Source organism: Balaenoptera borealis (genome assembly GCF_965194805.1).
Source record: "Balaenoptera borealis genome assembly, chromosome: 16".
Lineage (NCBI taxonomy): Eukaryota > Metazoa > Chordata > Mammalia > Artiodactyla > Balaenopteridae > Balaenoptera > Balaenoptera borealis.
Window position 1 is genome coordinate 75270940 of NC_138872.1, and position 15334 is coordinate 75286273.

A 15334-nucleotide genomic window follows, 5' to 3' on the forward strand; every position below is an offset into this window, starting at 1 on the left:
ACTTTGGGTTGTGTTCGTTCTTCTTTCTCTAGTTCCTTTAGGTGTAAGGTTAGATTGTGTATTTGAGATTTTTCTTGTTTCTTGGGGTAGGCTTGTATTGCTATAAACTTCCCTCTTAGAACTGCTTTTGCTGCATCCCATAGGTTTTGGATCGTCGTGTTTTCATTGTCATTTGTCTCTAGGTAATTTTTGATTTCCTCTTTGATTTCTTCAGTGATCTCTTGGTTATTTAGGAATGTATTGTTTTGCCTCCACGTTTGTGTTTTTTATGGTTTTCTTTCCTGTAATTGATTTCTAATCTCACAGTGTTGTGGTCAGAAAAGATGCTTGATATGATTTAAATTTTCTTAAATTTACTGAGGCTTGATTTGTGACCCAAGATGTGATCTATCCTGGAGCATGTTCCATGTGCACTTGAGAAGAAAGTGTAATCTGCTGTTTTTGAATGGAATGTCCTATAAATATCAATTAAATCTATCTGGTCTATTGTGTCATTTAAAGCTTCTGTTTACTTATTAATTTTCTGTCTGGATGATCTGTCCATTGGTGTAAGTGAGGTGTTAAAGTCCCCCACTATTACTGTGTTACTGTCAATTTCCTCTTTTATAGCTGTTAGCATTTGCCTTGTGTATTGAGGTGCCCCTATGTTGGGTGTATATATATTTATAATTGTTATATCTTCTTGGATTGATCCCTTGATCATTATGTAGTGTCCTTCCTTGTCTCTTGTAACATTCTTTATTTTAAAGTCAATTTTATCTGATATGAGTATTGTTACTCCAGCTTTCTTTTGATTTCCACTTGCATGGAATATCTTTTTCCATCCCCTCACTTTCAGTCTGTATGTGTCCCTAGGTCTGAAGTGGGTCTCTTGTAGACAGCATATATATGGGTCTTGTTTTTGTATCAATTCAGCGAGCCTGTGTCTTTCGGTTGGAGCATTTAATCCATTCACATTTAAGGTAGTTATCAATATGTATGTTCCTATTACCACTTTTCTTAATTGTTTTGGGTGTTTTTGTAGGTCCTTTTCTTCTCTTGTGTTTCCCATTTAGAGAAGTTCCTTTAGCATTTGTTGTAGAGCTGGTTTGGTGGTGCTGAATCTCTTAGCTTTTGCTTGTCTGTAAAGCTGTTGATTTCTCTGTTGAATCTGAATAAGCCCTTTACCAGGTAGAGTAATCTTGGTTGTAGGTTCTTCCCTTTCATCACTTTAAATATATCGTGCCACTCCCTTATGGCTTGTAGAGCTTCTGCTGAGAAATCAGCTGTTAACCTTATGGGAGTTCCCTTGCATGTTATTTGTCATTTTTCCCGTGTTGCTTTTAATAATTTTTCTTTGTCTTTAATTTTTGCCAATTTGATTACTATGTGTCTCGGCGTGTTTCTCTTTGGGTTTATCCTGCCTGGGACTCTCTGCGCTTCCTGGACTTGGATGGCTATTTCTTTTCCCATGTTAGGGAAGTTTTCGACTATAATCTCTTCAAATATTTTCTCGGGTCCTTTCCCTCTCTCTTCTTCTGGGACCCCTATAATGCAAACGTTGGTGCGCTTAATGTTGTCCCAGAGGTCTCTTAGACTGTCTGCATTTCTTTTCATTCTTTTTTCTTTATTCTGTTCCGTGGCAGTGATTTCCACCATTCTGTCTTCCAGGTCACTTATCCATTCTTCTGCCTCAGTTATTCTGCTAACTGATTCCTTCTAGTGTATTTTTCATTAAAGTTAGTGTATTGTTCATCTCTGTTTGTTTGTTCTTTAATTTTCCTAGGTCTTTGTTAAACATTTCTTGCATCTTCTCGATCTTTGCCTCCATTCATTTTCCAAGGTCCTGGATCATCTTCACTATTATTATTCTGAATTCTTTTTCTGGAAGGTTGCCTATCTCCACCTCATTTAGTTGTTTTTCCTGGGGTTTTATCTTGTTCCTTCATCTGGGTACATAGTCTTCTGCCTTTTCATTTTGTCTATCTTTCTGTGAACGTGGTTTTCATTCCACAGGCTGCAGGATTGTAGTTCTTCTTGCTTCTGCTATCTGCCCTCTGAAAAGCCTCTTTTTTCTTGAATGTATGTGATATCATGGAAGTGGATGGCTGCTGTTTCCACCTGAGCCATTCTTGACTAGCCTGAGAATGGACCATTCTACCCTCATTAAAATGATGGTTGCAGAACTTTTTCTTAATAAAAAGGGAGATATTATGCTTCACAGTTCAGAGGAGAAAAAAGAATAACATTAACTTGTTTTTGCTATAGGATCTTAACATAAAACATGCATTGAAAAAAAGAGGGTGAGAACACAGGCAAATGAGCAGTTGCTTCTGGTTAGTCTCTTCAGTATTTGTTTTTGTCCAATTATATGTGCTTTTTGATAAATTCAAGTGTTCCTACAAAGAGCGTGCATTACTTTTAAGATCAGAAAAAAAAATTGGTAAGGCTGGAAAAAAATGTTTTAATCAAATTCAAACAGAAGGTAAGCAGGGATAACAATATTAATGTTAGACAAACTAAATTCAAGGCAGGGGGAAAAAAGTATGCTTTTAAGATAAAGGGAGCATTACATAATGGTAACAACCACTGCTAATAGTGAAGCCATTTAGATACAAATCTACAGTTGCCAAAGAAACTGACAACAAGATACAGAAATCAAACATTATTAGGAACACAGGAAGGAGTAGTCATTGTAGGAGGAGATGTTAAAACACCATTATTAAAAAACCTTACAAAAATAAACTCATAGTCTAGCTAAACACACAAAGTTGATGTCTGGCAGGAATTCAATTTCATGATTATAGAGTAGGGGGGTCTTTTCAAGTGTGTATAGAACATATACAAAATTTGTTAATACTAGTCACAAAGAAAAAAACTGTTAACTTCCTCTTCCAGTTAAAGAGAAGGCACTTCTAGCCTGGAGGAAATATAGAGGCTAGAGCTGGGGAAAGAAAACAGGGAAACAATATTAATGTAGTCCACTCTGGGTTCCCCAGGTATCTCGGGGGACAGGGGAGGATGAATGGGAATTAACTTTATGATCAGACTGAAACAAATACCTCTTCCCTACTTTTTCTCACCCATTAAACATCTTCATTTAGACCTGAAGTGTGAACCACTGAAATGGTACTTAACCCAGTGGGTCTCAAAGTGTGGCCCCTACACCAGCAGCATCACTGGAAAGCTTGTGAGAAATGCAAATTCTCAGACCACCCCAGACCTCTTGATGCAGAACTTCCTCCAGGTCAGGGTTCCAGGAGGTTCTGATGTGAAAGCATCTGATGCTAAAGGTGTATATAAATATCCCAGCTCCCTCACCCTTGAGCAGGTCAACTCTTGAGGGGTGGGTTTTACTCTGGCTTTGCCTTCCCTTCCTGATCCTACTTCCCCACTCCTCTAATGATGCACTTTACCTCCCAAATAAACTAATGCACTCAAATCTTAGTTTCAGGGGCTGTTCTGGGGGAACCCACACTAAGACATCTACTGGAGACCCCCATTCTCACAGAGCTTGTGTTCTGGTTGAGACTGACCTGTTCGTCCATTTCTTCCTCTTGGGCTGGGTCTGCTGAGATTTCCTCGGGGAAAGGAGCCCCACTGGTAGTGAGTCCTCACCCCAATTCAGTCCAGCACCTACTGTTTGCTTTCTTCTCTGGGTCTGCTAGCTCTGCTCTGCACCGCCTCTGGTCACTTCGTTGCTTGCCCCTGCTAGCCCTTTCCCAGCCCTATTCAGCTTCATCATTTACTCCCTGGCTGGGCTGTAACAGGGAAGAACAAATCTGACTCCATATTAGATCTGTTCCTTTTACTTTAACCTTTGTGCTCTGTTGCCTGTGCTTAGGCATGCTGGCTCTTCACCTTTCGTAAAAGAATGTTGCCTTTAGCCTGATATACAGGATAGCCTATTTTCAAGGCTCTGACCTTTAAGGGTATAACACTTTTCCATTCATGTAGTGATAAAGAGTTGCAGAACAGAATAACATTTGTCTTGGAGGTTTAGAGGAACATCCTGACCTGGCCTACATGGACAACCACAAGAACAAAGGATTCTGACACCGAGAAGTTTGCAACAACGAATCACGGCCTTTAGAAGGGCTTTGCTGAAATCCTTCAAGGAGTTTGGGGGTTTTTTTGGCATGAGCCACCTGTCTCCTTGAATGGCCCTGCAATAAACCTTTCTCTGCTCCAAACCCTGACATTTCGGTTTGTTTGGCCTCACTGTGTGTCGGGCACACGAACCTGTGTTCGGTAATAGGGTGAGACTCACAGAGGGCTGGCTACCAGCCAGGCCCTGTGAAACCAAGTCCTGCCCAGGACTGGGAGTCCAGCTACGCAAGGCACAGCGATCTCATGTGCTATGTGCTACAGGAGGATACAGGGAGCTGAGGTAGCACAGAGCAAGGGTCTTAGGATGTCAGCAAAGGAATCTCCCAGGAAGTGACACATAGGGGACACCTAGGGGACGAGAGGGATTTAGCCAGCAAACGGAGGAGGCAAGTAGGAGTCAGGATTCCCTGCAGAGGGGTTGGAAGTACTTCTGAAGCCAGAGGTCTGCAGGGGCACACAGAGAGGCTGCAGAGAAGGCCACTGTGAGCCATGACTTTGCCGGCTGACTTAGAGGCTTTAGGGAACTGAAAGAACCTCCTTCTCCCAAGAAGACTCTCAACGTAAGTTTTAAAATAAGGATGTGAAAAATCCAGCAAATGACCCATCAGTCCTCAAAATTTGGAGGCTCAGGAGACTGTGGTGCCCTGATGGGTGTAATGCTGGGTCCAGACCCACTCAAACACTTCACTGGTAACAATCAGCTAGTTCAGAAGGGTCAGGGGGACTTCAACTCCTGGGCCGATGAAACGTGAGCTCATTGGAGCTCCTGAAGATAATCAGGTTTCCAACAGGACCCATGACACTGTCCTGCCTCTTCCTCACCCTCTCCTGACCGGGGAGCACGGGGTAATCTTCTACTGATCACACCGACAGCAAGGGGTTCAGCCTGCTCCTAATCTTTCAGTTGCTCAGAAGATAAGCCTCCCTGGCCTTAAGCATGCACACTGGCTGCCTTTCTTTGATGTCATCGGCTTGTGCAGGTTTCTCCCTGCAGTGATTTTGTAGGCTGGGATCCAACACAGAGGTACAATTAGCCAAAGCAACCCCCCTACCACCACTTTCACACTAGGCCTCCGTCTCTAAGGACTTCAAAGGCGTTTTGATATTCTCATACAACAAATATAAAAAGTATTTGTTATATTTTTTAATTGAGCCATCATTCCTAGTAGAACTGAACTCCTAAAGACCTGCAAACCCTGTGCATTTCTACCGACAGTCACTTTGAGCACAGTGGCCCAGAGGGGAATTCTGATGTATGATCAACAGTTCCCATCACAGGACAGAATTTCCCTTTTTCTTCTGCCTCTGGGAAAAGGATCAAGGAGATGGGATGGGGGGTGGGGATCGCGGAGGAATTCAGCTCTTCAATGTCATCTGCTTTAGGTAACATGAAGAGGGGAAATGAGTCCAGACGCATAACCAGTAGTTTATTCCTAAGAGCCCTAGAGGACTCAAGGACTAATTAACTAGTGTTTGCCTGGATTTCTTCCCCCCAAAACAGCCCCCCATTCTCCAGCTATGCCCCAGGGACAGGAGACAAAGTCACTTGGGCTCAGGATGGAATGAAAGTGACCCTTCCCCCCTGCTGACATCGTGTGCGTGCACTGTCTTCTCCAACAATTGCGTGCAGGTTGGCGGCCCCCATACCTTCATCACTATTGTCATCCACCAGGATGATTTCCTTCAGCAGGTGGGTCGGTGTGTGATTGACCGCGCTGTGAACTGACCGCAGGATCACCGACAGGGCCTCGTTCACGAAGATAAATATGATGGATATCTGGGGCAGCTCCTTGGAGTACTTCAGCTCCTTACACCTGGGGGAAGACAGCAGGGGAGAGCAGAGTCAGAGGAAGGGGCAAGGCACGGGCACTGCAGCTGCACACGGTAAGGCTGTCAGCCCAGCCCTGGTATCCGTCCTCCCAAGGTGAGAATCGCTGGTTCCCTCCTGGCCTCTCTTGGCTAATATCTGAGAATAAAACCTAAGGAGGAGACAGTTAAGAAATCCAGCTCCGGGCTTCCCTGGTGGCGCAGTGGTTGAGAATCTGCCTGCCAACGCAGGGAACACGGGTTCGAGCCCTGGTCTGGGAAGATCCCACATGCCGCGGAGCAACTGGGCCCGTGAGCCACAACTACTGAGCCTGTGTGTCTGGAGCCTGTGCTCCGCAAGAAGAGAGGCCGCGATAGTGAGAGGCCCGCGCACCGCGATGAAGAGTGGCCCCCGCTTGCCGCAACTAGAGAAAGCCCTCGCACAGAAATGAAGACCCAACACAGCAATCAATCAATCAATCAATCAATAAAATAAAATAAAATAAAATAAAATAAAATAAAATAAAATAAAATAAAATAAAGAAATCCAGCTCCACTTCTCCCAAATGTACCACCCCATAGGAATGAGAAGCATCAGTCTTGGGCACACACCGACTGTTTCCCGGGCTGCCACGCCCACACGTACCCCCTGGTCTCACTTCAGGGCACACCTGCCTGACTTCCCACTCCAGGCTCCTGCATTTCCTTCCTCGGAGCCTGCTTTGCTGCCTTCTGAGCAACTGCCTCACCCCCATCATTTCTCACCCAGAGGCAGCTGGGAGATGATGTATAGATAACCCCAGCTCCCTCAGCCCTGGAGGTGGTTGACTCTGAGGGGTGGGTTTTACACTGGCTCCCAGAGTTTCCCCCAGTGGGATTAAGCTCCATCACCCACGGTAGCAATCTGCATAACACCCTCTTTTGGGGACACTTTCCCTGCTCAGTCCTACTTCCCCTTAGCAGTGCTCTTTTCATTGCCCATATAAACTAATGCACTCAAATCTTTGTTTCAGGGTCTGTTTCTGGGAGAATCCAAACTAAGACATCTATCGGACCTACCAAGTACCCAGCACCAAGTACCCAGTACAGGAGACCTCTGCTCTCATGGAGCTTACACTCTGGGAAAAGACATGAAACACACATGAAATTTATCATAATCAAGGAAGGGGGGCCTCTACCTGCTAGGACTGTGCTGCCTGACACACCCTAACTCTTCCTGCAAGCGTTCCTAGAATCTCCCTGGGGGCTGGAAATGCGACCACCTGCCTAAGAGGTCCTCCCTTCTAATATCCAGCAACTCCCCCATCCCTGAAGACAGGGTGAAAGAGAAGAATGTTTTTCATCCAGGCTGGACTCAGGGGCGTAGGGCTTGGGCCTCCCTGGGGGCGCCCAGTGATGTAAGAGATGGCTGGTACCCAAGGAACCGGCTCTGCATGGTGCAGTGATGGAAGCACCAGCACTCTGTCCTGGGAGCACTAGGGAATTTGGTTTTATGCACAGTCTGAGCCACATCAGAAATACCAAGTGGAAACAGAGCATAATGGAATCCAGAGCTAGTGCATTTCAATGCGTCCTCCTCCTCTCCGTGTGAGACTGTACGGTACACGGCACAATGTGCTCCAGAGCAAAACAAAGGGAACGAGAGGAAGGGATGGAGTGAAAGGGAAGCAGCACTGAAGAGAGAGCAAGAAGTACAGCTGTTTTTTTATGCTGAACAGCTTGGGCTGTGTTGGGCCATATTAATCATGTAGGCAATTTTCAGAAGAAAATAAAGTTTTGTTACAATATACATTTGTGTCTCCTAGAGGAGACCATCCAGGGATCCATTGATCATGCAGCCTCATTTTTACCTCGATGCTGTAAATTCACTACTGGGGGCTGCTGAGGAGATTAGAATGGTTATTGATGGGCTCGCGGGCAGTTGGCGGGGATCATCTCATTTACTGCGTGGTGCTCCGGGGGAGGAGGGCACACCCCAGAAGGTCCCTCGGAGCCCCCTTGACAGGGCCGGCAGCCATTCTGAGCCCGGCAGGCTAGCAGCTGCTCCTCCTCAGCCCACTCCTCACCATACACGCGAGCGCCCTGACCGTACACACGTACCTACTCTGAGCATGCACTCCTGGGCCTGGTTTCTTTCTTTCTTTCTTTCTTTCTTTTTTGGCTGCACCACTCGGCATTTGGGATCTTAGTTCCCTGACCAGAGATCGAACCCGTGCCCCCTGCATTGGAAGCAGGGAGTCTTAACCACTGGACCACCAGGGAAGTCTCAGGGCCTTTGTTTTCTTTGGGCCTTTGTTTTTAAACAGATTCTGGCCCTTGAAATTAAGAAGAAAAAAGGCCAAACTGCATCATACCAGCACCATCTTCTCCAGCTACAGGCAATGGGGTCAGGCTGCCATTAAGGCTGGGGGGTGGGTTAAGCCTCTTGGCCGGAGCAGGCAATTCCCTCTGCTGAGGGGGGGACTCGTGGGCCCCCGGTCCTGCCCCTTCACGGTCAAGGTGGCCATTCAGTAAATTATGGGGGGATGTCAGAGGCAAGAAGCTCTCTGTCACACATTGAACCTGTCACCCTGGGCACAGTGCTCATGTTTTTTTCATCTCTAAAACTGTCAAAATAATCCTCATTGTATTTAGTTCTAGGTGCCTGGCTAAGGTCCTCGAAAGGATCAGGTGAGACCAGCCTTTGAGAGCCCTGGGCAAATGCAATGTTCCAACTAATGGGAAGACCAGCCTGCCTGCCTGGCCCCTCCATCCTCCCTCCTGGCTGCTCTGATCCCTTTTGTAGACTTCCCATTGCCATGGGCCAGGCTTCCAGAGTTTTCACTCAACCCAGACCCTGCAGGACCCACCCAGGACTCTGCTCCCCGAAAGGGCTCCGGGCTCCAACCTTGCCCAGCTCACAGCGATTCACCTTTCCTGTGCCCAACATCTCAGCGTCTCCCAACAGGCAGACAATATGAATACGGTCATTATGAAAATCAACATGGTTTTGTTGCTCTAGAGAGGCAGACTCTACCTTAAAAAAATCTCTAAGCCTGGCTTATGGCCTGATATGCAGGAGCGGCCACAATATGCTGGAGAGATAGAAAACTGAGGCCGTAAGCACCTGCTGTATGCATAGACTGAAACATACATTACTTCCGATCAGACACCCAATGCCCAAGGCAGCAGATGAGTGCGGGAAGGGAGATTAAGGATGGATGATGAAAAGGCAACAGGGAGGCCACACAGGCCTTAGAAATGCTAGAGACTGCACAGAGGAAGAGGACAGGTACGGCTCCTGCCCCTGGAGTTGATGCTGGACCAATCCTCCCTGTGGCCTGATGACACTCAGATGGTGTTTCCAAACCACACAGATCTGCGTATCCCACACCCCGCAGACCAGGTCTGACATGGAAGAAGCATCCCCCGCTCATTTCCGAGTTCCTGCAGAGCTGACCAGGTGGCGGGTGCTCAGTGCCAAGGTGGCGTGCAATGGCCCACAGGCAGGCAGATCCGGGGAAGGCAGCAGTCAGCTCAGCTCAGCGTCCAGCCCTGTCTTTATATCATGGAACATACAGAATCAGATATGTTTCCTGCCTCCCCGACGGCAAAATCCAGGTGAATGAGAGAAACCCAGAAGGTCGTGTGGATGAAAGAACAGGTTCCAGATTTGAAAGATAACTGGGGAGAGGCCGGCATCCCACAGAAACTGCAAAATAACTAAAAACCCACAGGGCTTTGTGCGCGTCCTCTAGAAGCACAGACTCAGCGACGGGTCCCAGAAATCACACATTTCCTTTCAATAACTAGTCAGTAAGAAATTAAACAATCTTGGGACTTCCCTGGTGGCACAGTGGTTAAGAATCCACCCACCAATGCAGGTGACAAGGATTCAAGCCCTGGTCCGGGAAGATCCCACATGCCGCGGAGCAACTAAGCCCGTGCGCCACAACTACTGAGCCTGCGCTGTAGAGCCTGCGAGCCACAACTACTGAGCCCGTGTGCCACAACTACTGAAGCCTGTGCACCTAGAGTCTGTGCTCCACAACAAAAGAAGCCACCCCAGTGAGAAGCCCATGCACTGCAACTAGAGAAAGCCCACACGCAGCAACGAAGACCCAACGCAGTCATAAATAAATAAACAAATAAATTTATAAAAGAAAGAAAAGACGTAAACAATCTTTTGTCTGAAAGAAAATGGTTGGCGGGAAAGCTATCTTAAGGTCTGGATCAATTCCAATCAAAGCTCCAGGCCAGGAGGGGAGCTACAAAGAAATTCAAGACCAGGTTCCTCTCCTCAAAGGGCTAACAAGGGACCAGATTCTCTGTGAAGCTGTCCTCACAGAGAAAAGAAGGCAGAGACCAATAACCAAGCAAGTGATGTCTCTTACACACCTCACCACTGTCCATCTGTCTGTCCGGGATGCCTCCTTGAACTCCGGAACTGCTTGAGGGTAACCACTGTCCCCCCTCCCTCATCCTCCTCATCCCAGAGTCACTGGCATTGACTTCACTTAGCACCAAAAGTGCCCGTGCTCTTCCTTCACTGATGCTGAGTAAGAAGAGTTCGGGAGACTGGGCCGCCTCTGGGAACCCACTAGAGAGTCAAGTGCCACGATCAAGGGTCAAGGTCTCCAGCAGGGAAGAAATCAAAGCCCAAAGAGCCGTCCACGCCCTCTTAGAGCCCTGCCCACGAACACCTCTGAGGGAAACAAGTTCTATGACCCCAATGTGATACAGGTAAGAGGTATCAAAACACACCTGTGACCCAGTCCACCAACCTGCAAACAAAAAGAGGACCCCAAAAGATCCCCATCATTGTAAAAATATTTAGATGCAGCCTCTAGGAGACCCAGAAGATCACAGATAATAATGTTGATAATAATAACCAACACTTCATAGTGCAGGTGCGAAAAACTGCTGGAAGCTTCCCTGTACTGTACTATCTCATTTAACGTGAACAACGATCCTATAAGGTAGGCAGTATTTTCATCCTCATTTCACAGCTGAGGAAACTGGGGCACAGAGAGGTGAAGTCACTTGCCCAAAGTCACACAGCAAGTCTGAAAAGCTGTAGGGGTGCCTGGACGTGAACTTCACCATCTGACTTTTAGACTCTTGCAAACGCCCCTGCGTGCCCAAGGCAGGGTGTGGTAGCTACAACAGACAAGCCTCTACACAATTTCCAGCCCAGCCCCTTCCTAGCTGGGGGGCCTTGGCTAACTTGTTTGGTCTCTCTGAGCCTCAGCTTCCTTTTCTCTGCCCTAAAAGCCCCAACGAGGTGGCGGTCCTCCATGGCCAGCTGCACCATACCCAAGGGCTGCTGGGGGCAGAGTGCAGACCAGGAGAGGTCCCTTCAAGTGGGATAGGTGAGCAGAAGAGAGCCTCACCATCCCCGGGGGCTGATAAGGCTGGTGGGAATGTGGGCAAATCTCCTAGTGTTCTGGCTACGAATGTGGGCAAGGGGCCAATTGAGTGCTGGTCCCCGAGGAGTTATCAAAGTCTTTTAACCGAAGACCCCAAGCAAAGGGAGGCCACGTCTGCTCTCGGCCACGCCAGGACATTGCCAAGGTTCTGCTGCTTATGAACCACTTCTGTCCTCATGCACTCAGGCCCATCTCTGTGGGTCCCCACCAGCCCTCAGGGCAGAGGCAGGGAACCCCAGGACCTATAAGGCTGGGTGTGGAGGGTGCACATGTGTGTGCTCAGGATGGTAGGTGGGGCTTCCCCCAGGGCCTGAGCCCAGGCTCCTGTCCTTGCCCCTGGTCCCCCATCAGCTCCTCGGGTCCCATCTAAGGTGAGGACTCCCCTTCACTGACCCTACCTGGTTTCTCTGTGTCGCTCGGCTCACATGGCCCATCACTGTGTGGCCAACCTGCAGGGCCTTCCTAGCTGCTCACCTCAGCTCTGGCTCCCAAGTGCAACAATGTCCTTCAGTCTCTGTCCTACTGTCTTCCCGACCCAAGTGAAGGGACCAACACCAAGCACTGTCCGAGCACTAATCCCGCTGTCAGTAACGAGAGTCTTGGGTTTGATGGCAAAAATGCACTCAACACGATGACAAGGCAGTGCAACGCAAGGCGGCAAATGCTATACAGTCATCCCTCGGGATCCACAGGGGATTGGTTCCAGGACCCCTGCAGAAAGCAAACCCCGCAGATGCTCAAGTCCCTTATATAAAATGCGCAGTACAGTTGGCCCTCCGTATCCGTGGATTCAGCCAACTGCGGATCCAAATCTACAGCTGGCTGACTCTGCAGATGTGGGACCCGTGGATACGGAGGGGCAGCTAGACCTACACCAGATGTGACAGATAAGTTGAGATGGACCAGGAGGGCAGAGAAGATGAGCTGTGGGCTGGGTTTGAAAGCTGGATCAACGGATGACACTTGCTTGGTCAAGAGCAGAGGGAGGGGCAGGCGATTAGCACTTCTGAGCACACAGAGGCACTAGGGTTCCCTTCCTCTCTTCCAACGCCTTCCAGAAAAAAAACTGTCTAGGCTTGCTTAGAGCTGGGGTGCTAAAGAGCCAAGTTTTGCAGCCAGAGACTCATATGGGGCTCTGCAAATTCCTACCAGGCTGATTCCTTTTTCATTTTCAAAGTGCTCCAAAAACACGTGTAAGGTCATAAAAACTCATTAACAAAGGTTCAACAGCTGACAGCAGAGTCCGCGCTGTCTCAGTGCCAGGCCTCTCCACCAACCTTTCTGAGTTTGGGAAGGCAATGTGGAGTAAAATGAGAGGGAGGGAAGTGTGGGGAGTCAAACAGAATAGGCACTTTGAGTCATCAAACCCCACCTTGCCATCCCAAGAGCAGCTGTGCTCCAATGAGAAAATCCTTGAGAACTGTGACAGGCATGCAACAGACCTTCACCTCTACTCCTCCCACTGCTGAGGGCAGATGTGGGAGCAAGGACTCCCAGCATCACATCCACACGACATCAAATCCACCTCTAAATGGACAGTCCAGGTCCTTGGGTATCTACTCTTTAAATACTGATCGCGCTCTACATATGCGAGCAAACCTGGAAAGTACCCCCGTTCTCCCCATGCACTTCCAAACCTGCCAGCTCCCCCAGCTTCGCCGGCACACGCTTCCTTGGCTTGGCCAGACCCTCACTGGTCAGCATCCGACACACTCCACACATAGCCCAAAGCCCACACTCTCAAACTGAGAGCCAAAAGGGCTCTGTTCCCAAGAAAGCGTTAGTGTGGCCCAGCCACTTAGCAAGAGGATTAATTTTTCAAATAGTGGTATCCAGTTGCCAGGTAGAAGGAAGCAGAAAGGAAAGGCGAGTGTGTGGAAGAGTCGTCTCTTGGCTGCTGCCTGAATTCCACGTGGCCACAGACGCTGAGAGCACACGCTGAACCACAGACGTGGCTACGGTGCACATCAATCCAAGGCATCCCAAGCCATGGGTTAGGCCCTACCAAGAATAGAAATGAGCTCCTCCTTGGAAGCCCTATTGCAGATAGGTCACCATTCTTTTTTTTTTATAAATTTATTTATTTTATTTATTTATTTTTGGCTGCATTGGGTCTTCGTTGCTGTGCAGGCTTTCTCTAGTTGCGGCGAGCGGGGGCTACTCTTCGTTGCGGTGCGCGGGCTTCTCGCTGCGATGGCTTCTTGTTGCAGAGCACGGGCTCTAGGCGCGCGGGCTTCAGTAGTTGTGGCACGCGGGCTCAGTAGTTGTGGCTCGCGGGCTCTAAAGTGCAGACGGCCACCACTCTTGAGCTTGGACATGGCCATGACCATTGACCCCATGCGTGCTGACTGACACAAAGCAGCAGGATACACCACACGTTTTCTAGGGCGCACCACGTCCAACAACCTCACCTTTTCTTCAACCAAGAAATAAACTCCTCCCTCCTCTCTCTGTCTCCCTGTGGACACAGGGCCAGATTATGAAATCAGGTCACCAAGCAAGTCTAACTGCCCATGATGGTTAATTTTATGTGACAACTTGGCTAGGCCACGGTACCCAGATATTTGGTCAAACGTTATTCTCAGTGTTTCTGTGAAGGTATTTTTAGATGAGATTAACATTCAGATCAGTAGGCTTGGAGTAAAGCAGATTACCCTTCCACATGTGGGGGAGCCTCATCCAATCAGTTGAAAGCTTTAAGAGAAAAAAGACAGAGAGCCCCTGAGGAAGAGGGAATTCTGCCAGCAGACTGCCTTTGGACCCGAGCTGCGGCATCAACTCCTCCCTGGGTCTCATGGCTGCTGGTGAGTCTTGCAGATTTTGGACATGTCAGCCTCCACAATTATGTAAGCCAAAGTCCTTAAAATAAATCTCTCTTGCTTTCCATCTATGTACCTATCTATGTCTCTATCTATCATCTATCTATATCTTATGTACAGATATCTCTATCACCTATCTGTATGTTATCTATAACCCATTTATGTCTTAGATACCCTATCTTATCTCTATAGATAGAGATAGATAGCCAGATGGATGGATAGATGGATGGATGGATGGATGGACGGAAGGACGGACGGATGGATAGATAGATAGATAGATAGATAGATAGATAGATAGATAGATAGATAGATAGATATCCTATTAGTTCCATTTCTCTGGAGGACCCTCACTGATACACTGCCCTGTAGTTTGGAAGAAAAGATTATACCAAATTGAGGTGTCATGTCTCATTAGAACCCTGTCATTCCAATCTCTCCTTCCTGTCACAGCCTCAGACACCACCCCAGGACAGCCAGGGAGCTTCTGACCCATAACGGGAGATGACCAGAAGGACAAGCTAGTTTGGCAGTGGAATTATCTCAAAGCTCCCACGGCCTTTCCTGGACCTCATCACTGCCCAGAGCTGCTGCACATCAAACATCTCCATCTTCAACAGTCACAGCCTCCCTTCCTTCCAGTTCTCCCCACCTTGCATCCCCAAACCAGCCACTCTTCAACCTCAATGAGACCTCCCGGTCCTGGGCCACTCTGTTTTCACTCAGTATATCAGCTCTACCCTCGCCTGGCTAAAATCTTCCCTTCACCCTTGCCTTCATCCCACCCTTGCTCCCTTGGCCTTCTTTCCCACCAGCCCTGAAGAACCCCAGCTGGGGATCACTCGCCCATCTAACTTTCCTCCGCTTCACACACACTGCTGACACTGCAAGAAAAAGTCCCACCACTGCAGTGGTGACAAGACAAATCCAAGGTCCCCAGTCCCCATGAAGCCCTGGGAGCCGCCCTGCACCCTCCTTTTCAAGGCTTTTCAGAACTCTCAATTCCCCCATCCCCACCCCGATCTCTACTTCCTACTTTCCCCGCTTTCCTCGAGCCAACCTCTCTCTTGCAGGTACCTCCTTCTCCAGAGGGAATCAAGGTCACCAGCAGGAACTTCCAAGTGTGGTCTCAGGCCTGAGGCAGCAGCACCCCCCAGCAGCCTGTTAAAAATGCACCAACTTGGTCCACCCAGACCCACTGGTTCAGAGTCCCTT

The 15334-nt window shown here is 48.3% G+C and overlaps 1 protein-coding gene across 2 annotated transcripts in view; it reads right to left on the reverse strand.

Annotated features, from left to right (window-relative positions):
- The window catches only part of GALNT17 (polypeptide N-acetylgalactosaminyltransferase 17), a 467376-nt gene that overhangs the window by 243746 nt on the left and 208296 nt on the right, over positions 1-15334 (reverse strand). For both annotated transcript variants that reach the window (XM_082358584.1, XM_082358585.1), the window contains exon 3: positions 5737-5903. In XM_082358584.1, coding sequence (XP_082214710.1) covers positions 5737-5903 — 167 coding nt within the window. The remainder of the gene's footprint in view (positions 1-5736; positions 5904-15334) is intronic.